The sequence below is a fragment of the Pagrus major genome, chromosome 2 (genome assembly GCF_040436345.1).
Source record: "Pagrus major chromosome 2, Pma_NU_1.0".
NCBI classification, from domain to species: Eukaryota; Metazoa; Chordata; class Actinopteri; order Spariformes; family Sparidae; genus Pagrus; species Pagrus major.
In genome coordinates this window covers 22,933,468-22,955,077 of record NC_133216.1, presented here as the reverse complement: position 1 = coordinate 22,955,077, position 21,610 = coordinate 22,933,468, and the positions used below count along the sequence as shown (strand labels likewise).

Here is a 21,610-nt window from a genome sequence, read left to right as displayed (position 1 = left end):
GCATACACCTGCCACTGCAGATCAAAGTCACTCACTTGACAATGAATCCTGCTCTTCCCCTCAGACGTGTTTACAAGTCAGACAAAGTGCAGCCAATCCTGGAGCAGCACACTGATGTCATGATATCTGCAGCTCATTGAAGCTTCCCCAATTATCTCAATGTTGTCGAAAATCTCCAAATATACAGGTGACTTAGACTACAAACCAGTATTACATCAGCGGTGGAAGAAGGTCTATTACTTCAGCAAAATGAACAATACATTTACATACATACATTACACAAAACAATAAACAACAAAATATCCTACCAAAAGTAACATTTCTCATTATGCAGGAAGGCCCACTTTAGAATATTTTTTAATACAATATTGTATTATAGTTATTTCTACATTAATGTACACTTTACACTTTAATGTTACAGCTGGTAAAGGTGGGCCTTAATTTAATGTATCTATATACTGTTGGGTAACTTGTGATCAATAAAGTCTTAACCTATAATATTACATCATAATTTATTTGTTGGTTATATTTTATATTATTAACAGTGTGATAGAATGTAACCTAGTAAATTTACTCAAAATCACTTGAGTATTTCCATTTTCTGCTACTTACACTACAATATTGTACTTTTTATCAGGAAAATGCTGAATATATAATATACCTGAGTACATGTAATATCAGATATTTTAAAACCTTTTACTCAAGAACTAGGGTTAGGGTTAGGGTCAACCCTTACTTGAAGTAACATTTTAACAAGATACATTAACTTTTACTCAAGCATGACTGTTGGATACTTTTTTACAGCACTGTTTTTAATCTGAATCTGCAAAGTAACTGTAATTATAAAATGTGATGTCACTCAGTAGCTAAGTTGCACTGTGGGTAATGCAGGCACCAGGTGTTGAAATAAAAAAGAATGCGTGGAATACAAAAGGTGATATCTCTGCTTCTGCTGTGTTGATTTTGATCATTTGTTTGTAAACTGTCCAGAATGAGAACAGTAAGCGCAATAAAGACCAATGGACTGCTTTTCAAGACCTGCCGCCTACATTACCCACAATGCACCTTAGCCACTGAGTGACAACGCTGAAGGGAATTTATCAGATGACATGCAGCTTCCTCTGGAGCCACAAAAGGCTTTAAACTACTTTTAGTAGCACTAAAGATGGTGGAGTTGCCCTTTAAGTATAGTACCTACTAATGTGATGTAATCAGTTACTTTTCACCACTGGATTACATCCCTTAAGGAGTGGCGTTTAAAAATATCATGCTCCATAACTCTTTGGTCTGTATTTGTTGTACATGGGACACTCTGAAGGACCATTAGAGGGCCACAGGCCACAGATTGGGAACCCCTCGGCTGGTGCTCAAACTTCAGAACACAGACTGCCATGAAACAGCAAATCCATCAACTAACACACACACCCGCACGCACGCACGCACACACGCACACACACACACACACACACACACACTGGGAGTGACTCCGGTCTTCCTCGTCTGTTTCGACATTTTTCGACCCACTGCATCGTTTCCACATCGACTCTCCGAACAAACCTGACTGTAACGACCGTGTTTGGTTATCGATCAGCCTGATCACACTGAGCTGGGCAGGCGCCGCACGTGATTGGCTCTCTGCGGGACTCTCTTTGAAGTCGCAGATCAGATACACGCGCCTCAGATACATGAAGCCCCCCCCACCTCTCTCCCTCCCTCCGCCTTTGATGTGGGCGCTCAGTTTGTCCTCGATGTGCCGCCGCCGCTGCTCTGTGCGGAGCTGAGAGGCAGCAGCGCTGACATGGTGAGCAGACCGGTGCTGGAAACACACCGCAACACCTCTCACCGGTCTGCTGTTGACTTTTAACAACCAACACTTTGACCAACAGGCTCCTCTTTAGCAGGTAAGAAGAGCTGGTGTTTGTTTTTTTAGTAGCTTTTCGGACATTCAGTGTTAGTGCGCTGACGACATAGAGCAAGACTTTGGTTAAACTCAGAGCACAACGCATTACAACAAACCTCCAGCACGTAAATATATATATTATGTATGATAATATTATTATTTTAACGACATTATACAATAAACCGACGATAATTTCACGTAAAGGTCACACGGTAGTTGGGTACAGACACTCTCCGTCGCTTTACACGTCCTGTTCGGATGTTTTTATGATTTTCAGTCAGGATGTCGGTTACATGGAGACAACACTGATGGTTTTTGAGACATTTTAATGCTTCAGTAGTCCTGTGAGAGCTTTAAAGTCTTCCCCATGTGAAGCTATGGAAGCTTTCTGACTGTCGAAGCTGCTGATGGGACTTTAATCACACCGCATCAGTTCACTTATTTTAACAGTGTGTCCTCTCAGCCTTATACCTGCTCCATTATAGATTATATACATATTATCAGTCACCACTTTTATGAATCCTTAACCATTGTAGCTCTAAGGTTGAAAATGGATGACCTTATAATAATTAGTATGCTTGTTATGATTTATCATTTTGAGCTATATTACAATGAATATGCCTGTGTTGGTGGTAAAAAAAACAATTTTGGAATCAAAATACTTTTTTTTTTTTGCTTTACCACAGAAGATTTGGCCCAACCAAAAATATGTTTGTCTTCTTGATAAATTAAGTTAAACATACTTAAGCTCAGTTTTCTGTTGTTTGTGTCCTTTTTCCAGCTTCAGGTAACAAGTGGCTCATCAAAATGGTCTGGATGCTTCAACACACGGTCTCTCTTCTACTCGCCGTGCACGTCATATATTCAACTCTGGTAAGCGTTTCATCAAATATTTCATTTTGAGCGCAACCAAGTGAGAGAATGTAGTGTTTCTGATAGCCACACAACTTTCCATCAACTCCAAATCTATCATCATTATACTGTGTATAGCTTTTCTGTTACAAGAATAGATAGAAGATACACAAAGTGAATCAGTACAGTATCTGCTCCTTTTAATTTAATTTTACCCCGTTTTATTTGAGTGTCAAAGTTCATGATTGACCATGGAAATCGTAGTTCAACAAAAAATCTTAACTTACTAGCTCTTTAATGAAGCTTTAAACCACATTTCACACCTTCTTCCAGGAGGGATTTCTGCAAATGTGAACTGCAGAGAATACAGACTCTTAGTTTGTACAAATTTGAAGTGCAGTGCATGACAGTGTTAAACAGGCAACGGCTCAGACAATGGGATCTGTAAAACACTTACTGGCAACACTGACAATGCTGAGTATCATTTTACCCTTCTACACTGCACTGTCCTGATTGTATTTGCTATCTATGCTCTGGTCTCTGGTTTTGGCGAGCCCTGTATTGTTGCTTTTGACTTAAATTCTGCTGCTGCAGCTATGCGGTTCTCCCACAGGGCTCATTAAAGTTCCATCTTATCTCATCCCAACAGTATCAGACTTGTTTTCAAGAAGAATCCAAGGCGGGGGTTGATCCCATCAAACTATTATAAGAGATTATGATGCATAGCTCTGGATTCATTCTGCTTTCTCTGTTATGGATGAAAGTGGTGTTGAAATGCAGGAATCTCTGACTTTCACCAAATCACTGTCCCCTCTCAGATTCCTGCGAGGGCCGAGACCAGAGAATGCAGGGAACAGGAGTACAAGGACCGGTTTGGGAACTGTAAACCCTGCAAGCAGTGTGATGCAGGACAGGAGCTGTCAAAGGTTGGAGAAAAATTATTTTGGATTTATTCTGTTTTTAAAATTACCCAACCCAAATCATCTTTTTGTTTTGATAGAGAAGATTTGTGTGAAGTTCTGTGTTCACTCAGAAACATTTTCCACAGAGGAAAAAGCATTGTCACTTGTTTATTCAGGAAAAGGAAGGTGTAGTAACACAAGGGGATCCATAGCAGGTCAGTTGAATAAACTTCCTTAAAATGAAAAAAAGTTGGATGGGATTATTCCTGTGGTGAAAAATACATCTGCAAAAAAAAAATGTGTTGGGATCATGAAAAGAATGGACATCACTGTTTAGAAAAATGTGTCTCATCCAGGGAACCAACATTATTTATTACTTCCTCTCTTTCATGCAGAGAACAGCCAAGCCGCTATTAGCTTTTGTACAACACCGACCCTTCTTTAATCAGTCACACCCATACTTTTGACCTTCTGCAGCTGAATGGCTTCCATTGTTTTTCCACATTGCACCCTGTCCAACTTATTGTCTTCAGTGTTTGAAGCAAGCCATGCCTAAGCTTGCTGCTCTCTCGACTGGGAGTACAGTTTTTTCCACCACCTTAGCCACAGGTTTTTTTGTGTGCTTTGTACAAACAGGCCTCTTTAGTGTCAGCGGAGGCTTTTCCTCTCTGGCAGCAGCTATGCACCTACCTTTGCAAGTGCAGGCAGTGATGTTGAGGTGACAAATTAAACATCAAACATATTTAGAGAGGCTTTTAGCTTTTTGATTAATTTAATAGTAAACACTTATACACCTCAAAAGCTCTCAGTCGTTTGTGTCATATGCTGATAGTACTACATAAATTAGTTAGATAATTCTACCTGTGCAGTTTCCTTTTTTAATATTTAGAAATGTTAAAATGAGACAGTAAAAAACAGATTGCTGAAGACGGACATCTGGTTGTATAAAATTCTGAACATAACTTCAATTATATTGATGTTTAAGATATACGTCCACAACATCCTCAGTCTATGTACTTTGCATTTAAATATAACACTATCAACCGATTGACAGATTTCTTGTCTTTGTTTTAAGCTTAAAGGCACAGTCTGTAAAAAACAAAAAACAAAAACAAAAAAAGGAGCATTCACAACCCATCAGCAAAATTTAAAGCATCAGATCGGACTATGTTGTTACTCCCAAAGCTATTGACAGGTCTTCCAATACTTTATCTGCAATATAGAGACTAACAAACACTACAACACTCCATTTATATTGACGATGGTCGACTAAATATTGGACACACCTCTTAGTGTAATGCTGTACAGTTCAACAGGCCTCAGAATGACCATTAAGTTAAATGAAACAGTTTAAACATGAACTGAATTATAACCTTCATGAATGTCAAGTTTATTGCAGGATGGTTGTTGTAGACTAGCTGGATATACTTAATAAACTGGCATCTGGATAATATAAGAAAATACCTGTTATTTATATTGTCAAAAGAAAATAAGATATGACTCTAAGCTATGGAGATTTTTGCCTTTATAACTTACTTGTTTAAAATTAACAACAGCCTAAAGTAAACAACAGTCTGCAATAAAAAGGCTGGTAAACTGACTTTAGGTGGGTTTACACTCCACTACATCTTTGAGTGCTGGTGAAAAAAACTCAGCATCACCCTTGACATCTGTTGCACACATGCATTTAAGCCCAGTTGCCTTTAATCTCAGTGCACACAGACATGCACTCTGTGGTTGGTTATACGCTTCAGTAGTCCTCGTGTTCCTCTGCCAGCTCAACAGGCATGAATGCTGCTAGCCACCCTGGGGTCCTGGTTAATAATTGGCTGCCTCATTCTTTCTCTGAAGGTAGCGGGATGTCGGCTCACAGAGGAGACCTAGGCCTGCACTCAGAGAAAGTTTCCCAGACCCACAACTTCTGATCTGAGCTCAGTGTAGCCAAGTCAATCTGTGCATACTCTGAAAGGCAGGACTGACTATCGGGAGGGAAGCAGACTTTTGGAGTCACTCTGTGCAGCTGCCATAGAGATCCCAGAGGAATGTGCCCCAGTTTGCTCTGGAAGTTTGCCTCTGGAAGCCGCTCTTAGGCGGGCTGACAAACATCAATTAGCCCCTTCACACTAACTGTAGCTAAAAGAACCACCCACACAGAGGGAACGTCCATTAAAACCACTTATTCTTTTTCAGACATATATCATTCTAGGTTTCATTCATAGGAAGTTGCTTAGTCTCTGGTGTTGTGTCAAGCATGAAGGAGAAGGGGTGAATTGCTTTCCAGTGCATGCTGGAAAACTGCCAGTGGCAAAAAAAGCAGGACCACAGCTTTGATGTGTCAACATCTTGTAGTATGTAGCAAGAGTGTAACATTTCCTTCAGCCACACTCCCAGGGCAAAGGACTTTTAGATGGCATTGGCTAAAGAGAGAGGCAGAGGTGAAAGTAAGTGCAGACAGACATTAGCTGCATTTTGTCTAACGAAGCAGTTAGAAAGCTTCAAAAAGAGTAATTTAGAAAGGAAAACAAAGTTCTGCCCCAGAGAGACCACTGCTTTAATTAACATACATTGTTTTCAGCGTTGTTTCATTCCCAGATCATCTGACTGGCTGCCCCCCGTGTGATTCCCTCCTAATCTCAGAAATATCTCTGCGTCTGAACATGCTTCATGTCCCAGCCAGCTCTCCCCTCCACACTGCTGTTATGCTTGGCAGTCTCACCAAAACTAGATCAGGAGATAGGACAGGGAAATGGGATGTTAAGCATCTCCTTATTTTTGGACTGCTTTGACGTGAAGTCACCTTAAAGTACAATATGGAAATAGAGAGAGAGAGCTTTTTCCTCAAATGCCTCATCTTATCTGATGTATTTGAATAGTACACACATAATCTAAGTTGTAAAGGCAGAGCAGTATAAAAATATAGTCCCCTTAACTGCTGGCAGATGTTTTATGAAAAAGGGTTAATTCGCCTTCTTTTGTTTGTGTGTGTTTTATGTTATTTTTGCCTTTGTTGTATCCTCTACACACCCTGAAAATGTGCTCTTTTCAGGGAGGTTTAACAGACTGAATATGTATTCTTTTGTTAATATTGGTGGCTGTTTTATGTTAGTAATGAATTGGGAGAGGTTTATACATTGGGTATTCACTTTTTCATATAATAATAACTTCAACATCGCAGATTAGCAGGGAGTGTAGTCTTTCTTTCAGCTGCTAAACTAGTTTCAGTGAGTGCCGGGTGTCAGCTCTGTTGAGCTTTGTTAGCAGGGATAAAAGAAGAAAGAGATCTCTCCTTGATGATCTGCGCTGCCTGGATCAGAGGGCCAGAAGTTGGCTGCATTCTCCCTTTGTTTCAGTGCTCTGACCTGCTCTTGTCTACGTGGCATCAGCCCCCATCCTGCCATGTGGTGCCCCACAGGCAGAGCCTGTGCCAGTGCTGGGCTTAGCGGGGGCGACTCATCCCTGGGCCCCTTCCTTCATGTGGAAGTGGGTCACCGAACCACTGTGAGGTGCTCTGCAGTGGCTAGGCCAACGGTGCTTTCTTCAGGACCAGTTTTAGGGTTCAGTGCTGTGGCAGTTTTCCAGCCTCCCCGAGCCTTGTCTGAGCTTCATTTCCCTCAGATAGGTCGGATCATGGCTTGCAACAGTGGGCGGCAGAGTCTTCTTTATTCTGCCTTTCCCCTCTTTATCACTCATCAGCCACCCCCTCTCTGGTTCTCACTCTTTCTCTCTCTGTCTCTTCCCTTCCCTCCCTCTACCCCCCCACCTCCACTGTTCCCTGCCCTGTCCTGCTGAAGAGCAAGGCCTTATATGGAGAGTTCATAACAACAGCTGCAATAGTCCAGCCCTCGCTGGTCCACCTCGGGCCAGGCCTGGCCCAAGGGTTCAATGTCAGACTCACATGTGTTTGCCTGTAAGGTCTGAAATCCTCATCCTCTAGCCCGACTCTGCGGTGCCATCACACGATCACATCCTTGCCCCTTACCTCCTGTTTTATTTCTCGCCAGCCTGCTTCCCCAAACCCAACCCCCATATCAGACCCTTGTGCCCACATTCCAGCAGGACTGCATGCCCGGGCAGTGAAATGGGACACGGGCGAGGAGAGAAGAGAAGAGAGGAGCCCTGTTTGAAGCTGGCCTTCACTTTAATGATATATGAGCACCCACACCCTTCCTGTCTATCCTCCTGGCCTTGGATTGCGGTGTGGCAGCATTGGACAACAGGAGGGCAGCTGCTATGGAGCTGATAATGAATGATCAATGTATGATGTCATCCCTGCAGGGTCTTCTCACTCAGTGTGGTGTACTGTAATATCAGCTGTCATGTAAATGTCAGTTTGTCATTGAGGTCACCAGTCTTTCAACATCATTTTGAGGGATGTGACAGAGACAAAATAAGTCTAACATTGGCAGATAGAAATGAACAGCTACAGTAATAATTTGAAGGAATATATTTGTGGTTAATTCAGTAGTTGAGGTTCCTTTAATCAGAAATGTTGGATTTGGTTTCTAAACTATGCCAGACGTGTGCATTTCTACACTGCCAGTTGCTGTATTGAACAGGAAAATAATGTTAAATATGATATGAGTTAGAATTACGTCTTCAGTTGATATTTTTAGTCATAGATAACTGTGTAAAGGTGTGTTATATTTCATGTTCGTCCCAAAAATATCTTACATATTTCAGATTTAGCTTGGTTCAGGTGGACAAATCCTCAAACTGTGGCTCAGCATTAGATCAGTCGCACAGAAGTAGGAAGCTGTGCTTTTTAGGTGCACTCTCAATTGTTGAACACAAAAAGAGTATTCATCTTATTTTCTCCATATACCTCTCCGTAATCCTTGCCCCCTTCCTGAAGAGTTTCCTTTGCTTGCTGGCCTCTCAATCAACGGGACACTTACTGCGTCTGCTTGGAGAGGGAGTCACACAAAAAACGCAGCAATAAACTTGCAATAATACAACAGTGGGTGTCCCCCAGGGCCTTTATTATTCAAATGCCTGGCCTTTCTGGGTCTTGCAGCGGAAGGCCGCTCATTCATACTGAGAGAGTCAGGGAGATTATTGCCAGTGTAAGATGGACTCTCAAAAGAGGCTGGCCATTGTTCTCCTCTGATCCCGTGAGCCAAGATCATTCTTTAATTCTAGACCCCCGGTAGTCCACATTCAAGCCCTCTTTTCGCCAGCTGCACATCTCCCCAAACCACCGACCCCATCTCTTACCCGGTGTATTTCTCCCGTTAATCCCCCCAGGAATGTGGCTTTGGTTATGGAGAGGATGCCCGGTGCGTGCCCTGTCGGAGCAGTCGCTTCAAAGAGGACCGGAGCCTGCAGAAGTGCAAGCCCTGCCTGGACTGTGGACTCATCAACCGCTTCCAGAAGGGCAACTGTTCGACCACAAGCAATGCAGTGTGTGGTGACTGTCTGCCGGGGTGAGAGGACAGAAACATCCCCACCAGACACTTCAGTTATTGATACAAAATGTTATATTTTTCCCAATAATAGTCTGACAAAGACAAGAAACATGTGACACTATGACCTGAGTTTGTGCATGCTTGTGTTCACGAAGGGTAAACATGTCATTTCGTGTCTTCAACAGATTTTACAGGAAGACCAAATTAAGTGGTTTCCAGGACATGGAGTGTATACCCTGTGGGGACCCTCCACCTCCTTATGAGCCTCACTGTAAGCACCTTTCCTTTCTTTTACCTCTTCTAACAGTTGGCCTCACATCAGTGGCACATTTTGTTAACTGTTCCCATGAATACAGTCTATTCATCCCAGCCCACAATAGGTGATGTTTTAAGATGAAACAACAGGGATACAATAGTCTAAAAGCAAACACCACCAGCTACAGCACACTATTGAACTCCTAGCCAAACTCTACTAGAACCAAAACTGGCACTGAAGTGCCACAACAAAGCCTGCACACACTCAACATGCCAGCACAAGGTCCTTGGAGTAACCAGAACCACAGCCTTTAAAGGGTGGAGCGAGCCACAGTTCATTCACTAAGTCTCACTGAGCCGAGCAGCTATGGTATATGTGCAAGTAAATGCTTGGATTTACAAGCTGAGCAGTTGGAAAGCTGAAATGGATACAGCTAACATAATGCTGGATTTGCCAACACTGGATTATATTAGCTCAGAACATGTCACTCATTTTCAGCAGTCAGTTTGGATTAAATGAGCAAACTTCCTTGAACAAAACCTCCATTGATATTTCTAGATTAAACGTGTCTCCATAAAAAAATGCTGTTCTTCCATGGTTTTGTTTCAGCAGTGCGCTGGTTCCAGCAGCACAATTTATTACCTTTTGTGCAGATCCATTAGGCAAAGAGGAGACAGGAGGTGTGTTACAGCATATTCGCAAAGTAGGGCTCACATTCCAGTAGGCCGCAGATCCAATTAACTTCTGTCTTCCGGCCATTATAAGTAGTTAAGTACAACCTTATGATTTCACGTTTCCTCATAAAACCAACAGGCGAGTGAACTTATACCTTTGGTAATTGAGTGTGACTTCCTAATGGCAGAGGAGGCTGCAGCTGTTTCAGGGGAGGCTTTTGGCAGCAGGAGCATCAGAGCAGCCCCAGCCAGGTTTAGCACCCCTGTGTTGAATAAATGGAGACAGCTCTGGGATAACGGACAACTCAAAAAAACATGTTTGCTCTTTGCTTGCAAGCCCCAAATGTGAAGAATCATGATTTCATCAGACCACCCTCTCTTTGTTTTTTATTTTAATTTAGTATCTTTCTCAGCCCAGATTTTTTTGTTTCAAGCTGTTTGTGTAATGATCACCGGCCTTGGGACAACTGGCCTCCCTCTGTCTGCTCATTTGTCCATCTACACAGCTTCCCGTTTTGATACTGGAGGAGGCCTGTGAAACAAAATGGCCATTGTGTCTGAGAACATAGCTGGTAGTTTGCTTCCACAGGGACCAAATGTTTGAAAGTCTTGCTCCCTCCCACCAGTGTTATCTTGAGGAGGGTGGTGAAAACTTAAAGGGCAGATCATTCTAATAGGCCATACTGGCCTGGGGCGACGGTGCAGCTGTGCAGGAGAGGCAAGTCGCCGTCTGGGGGGGACTGTAAATCTTAAACCACCCCTCCTTTCTTCTCCTCCCTTTCCCCCGGTGGCTCTTTGGGGCCGAGTAAAAACGAGATTGTGTTTTATGGATTCCTTTAGCCTCTTTAATGTGTTTCATCTGCTGGAGTTTTTCACTGTCACGGTAGATCTCAGAGAGCTGAGTAGACCCGGCTCACACACACAGGCATTCAGACAGACACACACACACACACACACACACGCCTGCCCTTTTTGCTTAGCCCTGTATTGCCATTTTTACTATTACTAAAAGTCTGATGGGAATTTTCTGTCTTTGTTCAGTGTAAAGAGAAATAAAAGTGTGGCATTGAAATGCTGCCAAACTTATCTTTGATATTTTAGGCAGGATATCTCTACTGTGTGAAAAGAAATATTTTCAAGAAATGGGGCAAATAGTTGACATGTTGGAAACATGATCCAACAAATCTCTATCGTTCCTAATAACCTCAACGCTCTATCATGTAACATGAAGAAAACATCTTCTGGATTCACACACAGCTCACTGACTTCAAAGGTTCTTGCATTCAGGCAAGGTACAGGAAATATTCCTGACTAGAGTTGCCTGCCAGCAGTTCAAACCAAAGCCTTTCAATAATCAAAAGCCACTCAGACGTCAGCAGCTAGAATTATCAGTTTATCCTTACTGCTGTTTTCATCAAGTTATCATGCAATTATCAAACCACAACCTCACAGTATAATGATGTTTGGTATTGCCACATTACAAGAAGTTATGATTATAAAGAGTTTTACTACAAACACAACACCCTGGGCTTTGGACGTTATAAATCATTCCAGCAGACATATCCAGTTTCACTTTAAAAAATTAAAAATGGTGATTAAAATGGTCTGTTGTTAGTTATACGACTCGAAATATAGGTTACAGGCACCAAAAGTTCAAAAAGAGTTCATGTAAAGCTAATTCTGTGTCGTGATATACTGACGCTTTTCTAGAGCAGACACTTTCGAATTAGTGGAAGTGGAAACTGAATTTAAAAAATTGTAAGGGAATTAAAGATAAGATGCATATACTTGAACTAAAAGCTCGCTGTGAAAACATTTCACATTCTGTCTTTAATGGCATCAAATCAAAAAGGCATCAAACCTGTTCCATCTCCAAATATTTGAAAGCCAGAGGAAAGTTGGTAATCCATGCATTAAATGTCTTATGGTTAGAGTTTGTCATAATGTGCAGCCATTAGAGATGCTTTGGAGGTTAGCGAAGGGAACATAGCTGCTAAAATCCTGTCCAAGAAAATCTCCTTCTGCTAGTTGTTCTCTAGGTAAAAGAGCCTCTTAAAAGAGTTTGTGCAGACAAAAGTCAGAGATCCTTCAGAGGTGTAAAGAAGTGCTTCTTTTATTTGAAGCATGTGGCTTTCCATAGAGTCAACAGGCGGGGAGTCTATGAAAGGCTGCGGTTTATTGGTCTGGTTTGTGTGGAGATAATATCAGCAGGTGAGGTCTCTTCAATGGACCAGTGTTTATCTGTGTTTGCTGCAGCTGCTGGGCCTCTGATAACAAGCTGCCTTTGTGTTGAGGGGCAGATGATGCTCACCTTGGATCAGTTGAAATTGACCTTGACAATGAAGACTGAGCATAAACACGACGGTTAGACATTACATCTGTGGATTAACAGTATAATACAGTACAGTTTCTATGTGTATTAGATAATCATGGTGATCTTTTAAATGTTTTAAACTAAAATATAAAACACTGTGGTATGCCTTTATGAGAAAGAATATGCCATTTAAAGTAATAAATATATATTTAAATATACAGTTAATTATCATTTTTAATAGTGAGTGAAAGCCTCTGTCTCTCTACTGTGATTTAATGTTCTTTTAATTAATCTTTTAAGTACTTTATTACTTATTTTTGTCTTGTTGTTGGCAGCTAACAGTTTTTAGGATGTGGCAATATATTTTAATAACAAGTAATATGTATTTGGCATCGTGCACGTATCAGTGCTTGTGTCAGAACGCTCCCTTATTGTGCCCTCTGGGTCAAACTAAGTTTTGAGCTCTGCTTTGAGATTTTTTTCCTTTTTTCTTTTTTTCCCTTAGAAGGAATGTTAAAATACCCTTATCCCCTATCAGACTGAATAAAACAACTGCCCAAAGCTAAAGTAATGTTTACATTGCATAACAAAGAGCTCTTGGACGTGAAAAGGTTGAGACCAGCTCCCTTTATGATTAATGTACTGAAAAGCAAACAGCAGGGCTAACTGGAAAAGATTTTCTCAAACAAAAAGTCAGTCATTATATTTACCATATTCATCAACAATCTCTCACAATTTATTTTTCTTCCCACATGTTGATAACTGGTCTATGTTTCACAGTGTCATAGCAGCATACTTTTACTGTTTGCTGTGCAATAACCCACACCCTCTCTATCATACATACACTGGTCAGGAAAATTATATTTGATTACTGATAACGATCAGAGACAATTATGGTTAGCTACATGTATCTAGCCTCAGAGATAAACGTCAGTCAATTTGAGAATTCAGGGTTGCTTCTGTTTGTTCTCCAGCTCCCTGTTAAAGCTGCAAACCTCTGAGCCGAGGTTGTGTTGATGGGGGTCATGCAGATCACCCTGGTCTTCACTTATCACACAGGATGTCTGGAAAGTTACTTTGTATACAAATTCTGTGTGATGAACAGCTGCAGACGATCAGTAATGTGCTGCTGCAGACACTGATGGTTTAAGATGTTCATAACCCAAAAACTCAAGAGTAAATCCCGAAAGCCAAAAGATTTGTTGATATTATGGTTCAGTGTCAACCTGTAGTCAGAAAATAGACTTGCAGCTTATCTGTACCATGTCAGAGGAGTGTAACTGTTTTCATTTGAAATACATGTCGCTTATCAAAGACTGTCGAGTAATTAGACACACCAGTGATTTCTTTTGAACACTGAGTGATGTCTCCTCCACTGGAATGTGAGTGGTATTTTCCCCCTCAGTGTTTCACTGGGATATTGTGATCTTATTACTATTGTGCAAGGGTGCGGATCTCATTACAACTCAGGGGGAAACATGGAGTTTTCTCAAGAGTATTTTCTCAGGGGAACATCAAAAATATCACTAGTGTATATCAAATTATCCGCTGTCATAGACATAGCCATTAATAGTAGCTTAATATACAGATTACGGTCAGGTGCGCTACACTGCTCAAATAAACACACGCCCAGGCTATTGCTTTATCAATTTAATATTAGCTAGCTAACTAGCTAGCTTGTTTAACTCGTAAAACTTCCAATAATAGCCTGGGTTACCTCTAAAAATGGATCCGGCCAGGGTTAAGTTATTTCACTTGAGGAGGTAAACAAAGTCTGGTTACGCTTTTAAGCGAGTATATAGTATAAGAGCACGGAGTAATGAAATATAAGCATTTTGAGTAAGCTGCACTAATCAACACTTTTACATTAACAATAGATTAAATGCCTTTCTGTAATGTAAAAGTAAACAGAAATGTATGTTTCCCAGTCAACATAGAGGAGAGTTAAGCAGCAGAGTCAGATATTTCCCTCAGGAGTTGGTTGAGTCCAAAACCAGAGCTAAAAGAGGGTAGCCTTCTTTCTGCCTTGGCTAGATGATGCACTTGCTGAAGTTGACATTTTAAAGTAGAACGCTTTGTAGTGATGTTTACTATTGCACTTTGCAGCTGTTGCTGGTAGCCAGCTGCTTGTATTAATGGATTTTTAGGCTGTAGTTAAGATTTTGACTGGCATCTGCCACTTATTGCGTAAAACACGGAGACGGGATGACAACATTGATCTAAAAGAGGAAAAGGAAGCTACCATCCATCCATGACTGGTGAGGAAGCCCATCTAATATCACCACTACTTGCTTGGATGTGTTTGGGTGTGCTTCTACCTGACTCAAGAAATGGTCCATCTAGCTCAGGTGCGAATTGGCATAAACTTTAACTGGAACTGGAAATGCAAATGCAGTGTGACCAAAAGTGGCACAACTAATTCCAGTGTGTCCAAGAGGCCAAAAAAACTAAGTATCAGAACACATGAATCACTGAGAGTTGTCTTGTCATTAAAAACTTTGAGAGTGATTGAAAGTTCCACTTGTGTTTTGCTACTCTTTAATTTACATTTGGATCCCATATTGAGCCTTTATCCCTGATGCGTGCTTGAAAGGATAATTACATGTAGCTGAAGCCAGTTTTTTCAAACACGAGTGCCAGTAGATCTGTCTAACGTTGTGATATCTCGGGTTAAGCCCTATTAAGCCCTGATGTTCTGTATTTGTGGGAACTTGTATAATGAGCAGCATTCTTCAGGCTAAAAGTGTTTATATGAGAGTTGTTGAAGGGTCCTGCAGGCGGGGCAAACAGTGACATCACACTCCCTCTTGTGCTGGAGAACTGTTCAAAAGCAGTTTGATCATGAAATCAGTGCATGTGCTCACGACTCAACACCACAAACACGGTGACACACAGAAGTGTAAAACACTTGTGATGTCTGTCCAGTCTGTGTCACCTACACACTCATATATGACCTGTTTCAAAGCCTGTCCAGCATGTCTGCATCTTGATTTCAGGACTGTGTGACTAGCATGTGAGGGAGCCTTGGGGCGGGGGGGCGGTGGGGGGGGGTGTGTGTGTGTGAAATGTCTGTAAATCATCGTCTGTGGGAAACGAGACAGGCAGATAAAGAGAGAATCCACCACAGGCGTTTTCTCTTTGAACTCCTCTCCTTATTTCATTAGACTTTAGCGAAGAGATGACCAGCTTGAGGGGAAAAGGGATAATTTGTATCACGTTACCCGATTCTGATTTGCTGATGAGTGTTAGATAAAATGAAGTACATACACATCTTCATGTGTTATCCCCGTCTTTTGATAAGAGATAAGTTGTAGAGCTGCAACGACTATTAGATTAATTGTCGACTATGAAATTAATCTAGTTTGATAGCAGATTAATCAATTTTAGCAATTTCTTAAGAAAAAAAGGCTAAATTATCTCACTCTAGCTTCTTAAATGTGAATATTTCTGGTTTCTTTACTCCTCTATGACAGTAAACTGAATATCATTGGGTTGTGGACAAAACAAGACATTTGAGGATGTCATCTTGGGCTTTGGGAAACGTTGATAAACATTTTTAACTACTAATCAATTAGTCGAGAAGATAATCGATTTAATCAACAATGTAAATGATTGTTAGCTGCAGCTCACTAAGTTGTTCTAATATATACTGTAAATGCCGCTCATCACCTTGGAATTCACCCTGCCGTTTAGCTGTACTTCACGTTCATCTCCCTATCTCCGCCATCTTCACAGGCAGCGGACGTGTGAACCTAGTGCCACTGCCCGTGGTGGTGACCAGTCCGCGGGACATGGCCCTGGCCGCAGTCATCTGCAGCGCTCTGGCCACCGTGCTCCTGGCCCTGTTGGTCCTGTGTGTCATCTACTGCAAGAGACAGCTGCTGGAGAAGAAGCCCAGCGGTGAGTCACAACATCTGCACATGCTTGTTCACATTCATGCCGGGAAAGAGGGGCAAGAGCTGGAGCTTTAGAGGCGTCTTTAAAACACTTTACTAATGAGTGGTGCGTTGGTGCGACCAATGTAGAGGCCTTGAGTTAGGTTTACATTTTAACAATGGAAAAACTATTCAATAGAGCCTGACCAATATATAGGTGGACAGATGCCATCAGCTGATATTGGCCGGTCACAGATATATTGGTATCGGCATATATAATGTCTGATATGCAGCAATATTAAAAATCTTTTATTTATAATGCAGAAGTTTACTGTTTCAGTGCACTGATGTTATTATAGACAAATAAGTCTATAAACTCTAAAATATCCTGCCTCCAATACATATCTTTGTTCCAAGTGTAACCATATTTGAGGGATTATTGCAAAAAAATTTGTGTACATCGGCCGATATATATAATTTTCAGAATCTTTTACTTCTGAATTGGCATCGGCCCCAAAAATCAAGCATCAGTCAGCCTCTCCTTTAATGCACCACTGCAACTTCTATCTATGGAGGCAGTGTCTTTTTCACAGGCGGGGGGTTTCATGTGGTCCTATGTAGCGAGCATTGAACTTTGAACTCCCACTCCCCAGGTGCTGCTGTTTCAATGCACAGCCAATCAGTCTCCGGTACAATTTGTTCTCTAGTCAAGATTTCCAAAATGGAGGAAAAAGCCCATACTTTACCATGTATTCCAAAACGTATTCATTTATCATGTATTAACACCAAACAGAGTTACAAATGGTGGTTATTCCAAATGTGGTTACTTGGTTGTTTGCATTCAACAATAATTGTTTTTTAATGTCCTATTGCACAGCAGAGGCTACAATTCTTAGCTTGTAATATATCAATGTTGTGCAAGAGTTAAATATACATATGTTAAACTATGAGTGGCACTTATAGAGCCCTTGATAAGGCCCTAAAGAAGGAGTATATCCTTTGGGATGAGCACGATTTCATCACTCTTTTGTTAGCTGCACAAACAGAGTGCCAGTTCGTCTGTCAGTTGTAATCTCCAGTGTAAAGCCTTATTAAACCCTGATGTTGCATATTTGTGGGAACTTGTATAATGAGCAGCATTCTTGAGGGCCAAAAGTGTTTGAGTCTGTGAAACGTCCCGAGGCAAAGAACTAATGACATCACGTTTCCCTGGTAAGCTGAAACAAAGAGAGTGTAGTGGAAGTTACCAAGGCGTTACCAGTTATGTGTTTTTCTCACTCTAATGATGTCAAGTGAATACTTAAGTTGATAAATATTTTGTCAGTAGTTTCACTCAGCACAAACATGAACCCCACCCTTCACCCAAGCTGCTACAAAACACGAACACAGTTGCTTTTTAAATTATACAAAGGAATTTTAATCGGCCTCATGGACCCGAGGGTTGAAAGACTTTTCCCAACACATAAGAGAGCGTGTAAGTTTAGTCAGACAGACATCACGATCAGACCGACAGCAGAAAAAAAAAATTCAGACTGGTTTCTGTTATTATTGTTGATAGGAAAGAAGTATTTTTTCTATAAAAGTTAAAGGGTACCAACTTCTAATACAGTATTCTTTTGTAAAGGGCTTCAGAGATGGTCGATGAGTCTTTAATAATGCTTTATAGATCAGTTATAAGCAATTAATCAAACCAAATTTTGGGTTGCCAGGTTGTGAAAAACATTTATGCCGTTTTTTATCCTTTGTTTGGTCATAATGAAATCCATCCAGTAATAATAAAGTGATTGCAATCAATTTATTACCATTAATGAAGACAAATTATAAAGACTTCTTAAAGGCGACCTTATTAAAGTGGTACCAGTAGAGGATCTCTGGGTTGTTGAATGTGTATCGGTGGTTGACCATCTCCAATCTGTTTTCTCAGCGACCTCTCTGAGGTCCCAGGACTGTCCCTACAGTGGAGCAGAGCTGTCCTGCCTGGACCCACGCTGGCTCCATGACTTTCCCCAGAGACCCTGCTGCCAGTGTCACCTGGGCCCTGGACACACCTGTGGTAGGTTCAGACTCAAGAGGTTTTATACTACCACTGTCATTTGCCGTCAAACCACTGATGACTAAGGAAAATGTTGTGTTTTAACTTCAGTAGTATACTGTAGAGTGGGCCTTTAGAATAGGGATGATGGCAGACGGGTGACTTTCCATTTGTGTAAAGTTGAATATGTGTACATCTGATTTTCAGGTCCGGTCCACCTGATCCCGTCTCTGTGCTGTGATGAGAGCTGCAGTCTGGGCCGCAGCCAGGACAACAGTCCCTTCCAGTCTCAGCTGAGCCTCAGTGATGGGTGAGGGCCAGAAATGTGACTGAAATGTTAAAGCTGCAATCATTTTTTCTTCCCTTTCTAAAGAATAGTGGTTGCATATGACAAAGACCATAAACGCTTAACTGCGGCTGAACAGCTGCAGTTGATAAACTCCATATTGCATGTGCATGGTAGAAGGTATTCTCCTCCCTTTCTGGTATCTGCTTAAAGATACCAGAAGGGGTGCTGGTGCTGCTTAAAGTTTTCAAAATCCCTGTTGCTACAGGAAACAACAACCACAGCAGTGTACATGCAGAAAAGTTACCCTAACCGTAACCTGGTTGCTAATGTTACAAGTATAAACAAACTAGCAGCTGTTACCTTTTCTTTGCAGATATTTAGCAATTTTAATGCCAGGGCTTGCATCCCCGCAGGCAAAAAAAATCCCCCGGACACTATTTTGCAGGGGCATCATCATTGCATTCTCGGCTTTGCGCCTCCCATGATGATTGTTGTTACAAACGAGCTAGAGTGACTTTTTTCTCCTCTAGCAGAATAATAATAGGTGCAGCCAGACCTTTCTCCAGCCCTGACACAGCGCTGTAAGATTGTTCTGGCATAGCCAGACCAGGTGTTTGGTGAACTCAACTGTCTAGCAACACCATGACTGCAAACATTTTTTCAGCCCTGAGGGGAAGTGACTATAAAACCCTGCAATGTTTGCATCACGCTCTGCTGACTGTACTGAACCTTAACAGCTGGTTAATAGCTGAACTCAACATCAATCACTCAACACACACCATAAAATTACATCCATGTACACAAAGTCAGTACATCCCTCTGCAGTGTAAATAAGTGACACAATACAATGGCTCAATAGACAGAGGATGATTACTGCTGCTCATCTGGTCCCGCTGCATAGAAAATACTGTGTACAATATAACACATGAAGTAAGGAGCATACTTGTGTTCATAATTGTGAACTTCACATAATGTTGCTCCCATCAGGTAGTGTTTGGTACGCCCACAATAAACCAGGGAACAGCTGGCAGCTAAACACTTAACAGTTGTGTTGCTAATCAAAGTGCTGCAGCCATAATTTACTGTGATTAATTAGGTTATTTGAAGCGCTGAGAACAAACAGAGGCACATCACATAAAAGTGAAGTGCCAAAGGGTGTGGCTGTGAACACACATTCATGGTGATAATAGCTTTCTTTATTCTGTTGCTCAGAAATGCAAACCAGGATGAGGAAGGCACCCTGACGCAGTCGGGAGGACGTTCGGAGTCTGTCTGCAGAGAAGCTACTGGGATAAGTTCAGAGCCTGCAGAGTGTTTTGGTGTTCTGCAGTGCAACGCTGAGCCTGCGGGGAGACTGGAGGTGGAGGAAGAAGAGGAGAGCGACGAGGAAGGGTGCAGATCAAGGGAGAGTTCACCGGAGGGGAGCAGGCAGAGTTCCAGTGATGCCGTGACAGATGCACTTCTTCCCAAACAGCACTCATCAAGTCAGGAAGGTGAGGTGACACATGAAAAGGCTCAATTATTTTGGCCGATTTCCATTTTCAAGACACAAAACTGCACAGACATTTCTACTGAGCCTCCTCTGGTTTAATTAACACATCCCTGGATATGAAGCAGTTTAAATTAATACTCTAATAGGTGTGTTAAGACACTCCCTTGGCATTAAAAATCAGTTGCCTCAAAGGAAACTGCTTAACGATTCCCTGGTTCTTTAGTGTGCGAGTCAAATATGGGAAAATATGAAAGCAAAGAAGGAAAAAATATGGTCCGTCCCACTCCAGAAAACACATATGAAATAATGATATAAACTTTCTGAGAGTTTTTCTCTGTGTTTTACTAACAGATTAAAATAGAGCACATTCAAACTGCTGCATGTCATTTTCCTGCAGCCACTGTTTTATAACACTTGTGCTCCTCTTGGGACTGTGCGTGTGTGTGTCCACGAAGAGCAGCTGGTAAAAGAAACAAGAGATACTGAGAGCTCTTTGATGTAGACAAGACTATCCTGTTTTAAGTCGGCCCCTGGCTGGCTCTGGGTAGATACGTTACTAATCACTGCGTGTCTGTGTTCCTCTTCCTGCTCTCTTTCCAGGATGACATGGATTTCTTTGGCTCGTGTTCCAACCTTGAACCAACCCGAACTCAACAACAGCCATGGCCAGATCCCCTATCAGATTACTCACTAGTCCCCCCCTCCCTCCAACACACACACACACACATATACACACAGGCGAGCAGCAGCCACTCTTAAGCATGGTCGCACCGCCTCTTTGAAATGCCTGCCGCTGACCTCAGAGCCCCTCGTCAAAGGGTCCAAACAGAATATGTACATACATGCAAACAAAAGCACTGCTGAGGAAAAGCAAAGCACGAGGGCAATGGCATAGACACACACACACACACACACACACACACACACACACACACACAATGTGAACTCGCTGGCCCAGAAGGTGAAATCGAATGAAGTTCAAACGTCGAGGAATATTGACTTGATACGGTGGAGCAAAGTGAATCAAAGCGCTCTGCCTGGAGAATGTCTTGCATCTTGTTGCATGTAGGAGAACATAAACTGAACCACTCATCTAGCAGCTGGTGTTATGAAGCTTTTGTGTGTAAAAGGTTTGCAGTTGTAAAATTTGAGGCGTGAAGAAAAAGTGTCAAAAGTGATTGAGTTGCACATTGAAGACAATCTTGATAATATGGAACAAGTTAAGACGAGGAATGTTTAAAGCGATAAATGTGTTTGTAGATACTGTAAAATATGAAATAGGTCAATATTTTTGTAACATAGACATGACTGACAGTATGTTTGCTTTTCTTCTCCCAGTTATAGTGTTGATGGTTGTGAATGGTCACTTCCACATATTGTTTTTGTAAATAAACCACTTGACCAAGTTTACATACTGATTGACATACATATTTATTAAATCAAGTGATTCATGGATATGTTTCCATGGAGATGTGGGGACTTTTGAGACCGAATTACAAAAAAGTTTTAACAATTGATGCGTCAGAGACGGACGTTTGTCTCTCCTGGTTTTAGCTCCAACAACGCTGAATCCTACACTTCCCATAATGCAACGACTATTTTTGATTAAATTCTCCCTG

At 41.6% G+C, this 21,610-nt stretch overlaps 1 protein-coding gene across 1 annotated transcript; it reads left to right on the top strand.

Annotated features, from left to right (window-relative positions):
* Positions 1 to 1,596: 1,596 nt before the first annotated feature.
* On the top strand, positions 1,597 to 21,401 carry tnfrsf19 (tumor necrosis factor receptor superfamily, member 19). Its single transcript, XM_073483037.1, has 10 exons — positions 1,597 to 1,901; positions 2,682 to 2,773; positions 3,571 to 3,678; positions 8,899 to 9,077; positions 9,245 to 9,330; positions 16,039 to 16,203; positions 18,103 to 18,231; positions 18,418 to 18,520; positions 19,712 to 19,992; positions 20,592 to 21,401. Exons 2-10 carry the CDS (start codon positions 2,708 to 2,710, stop codon positions 20,594 to 20,596), a joined length of 1,122 nt encoding a protein of 373 aa, XP_073339138.1. The 5' UTR covers positions 1,597 to 1,901; positions 2,682 to 2,707; the 3' UTR covers positions 20,597 to 21,401.
* Positions 21,402 to 21,610: the final 209 nt, after the last annotated feature.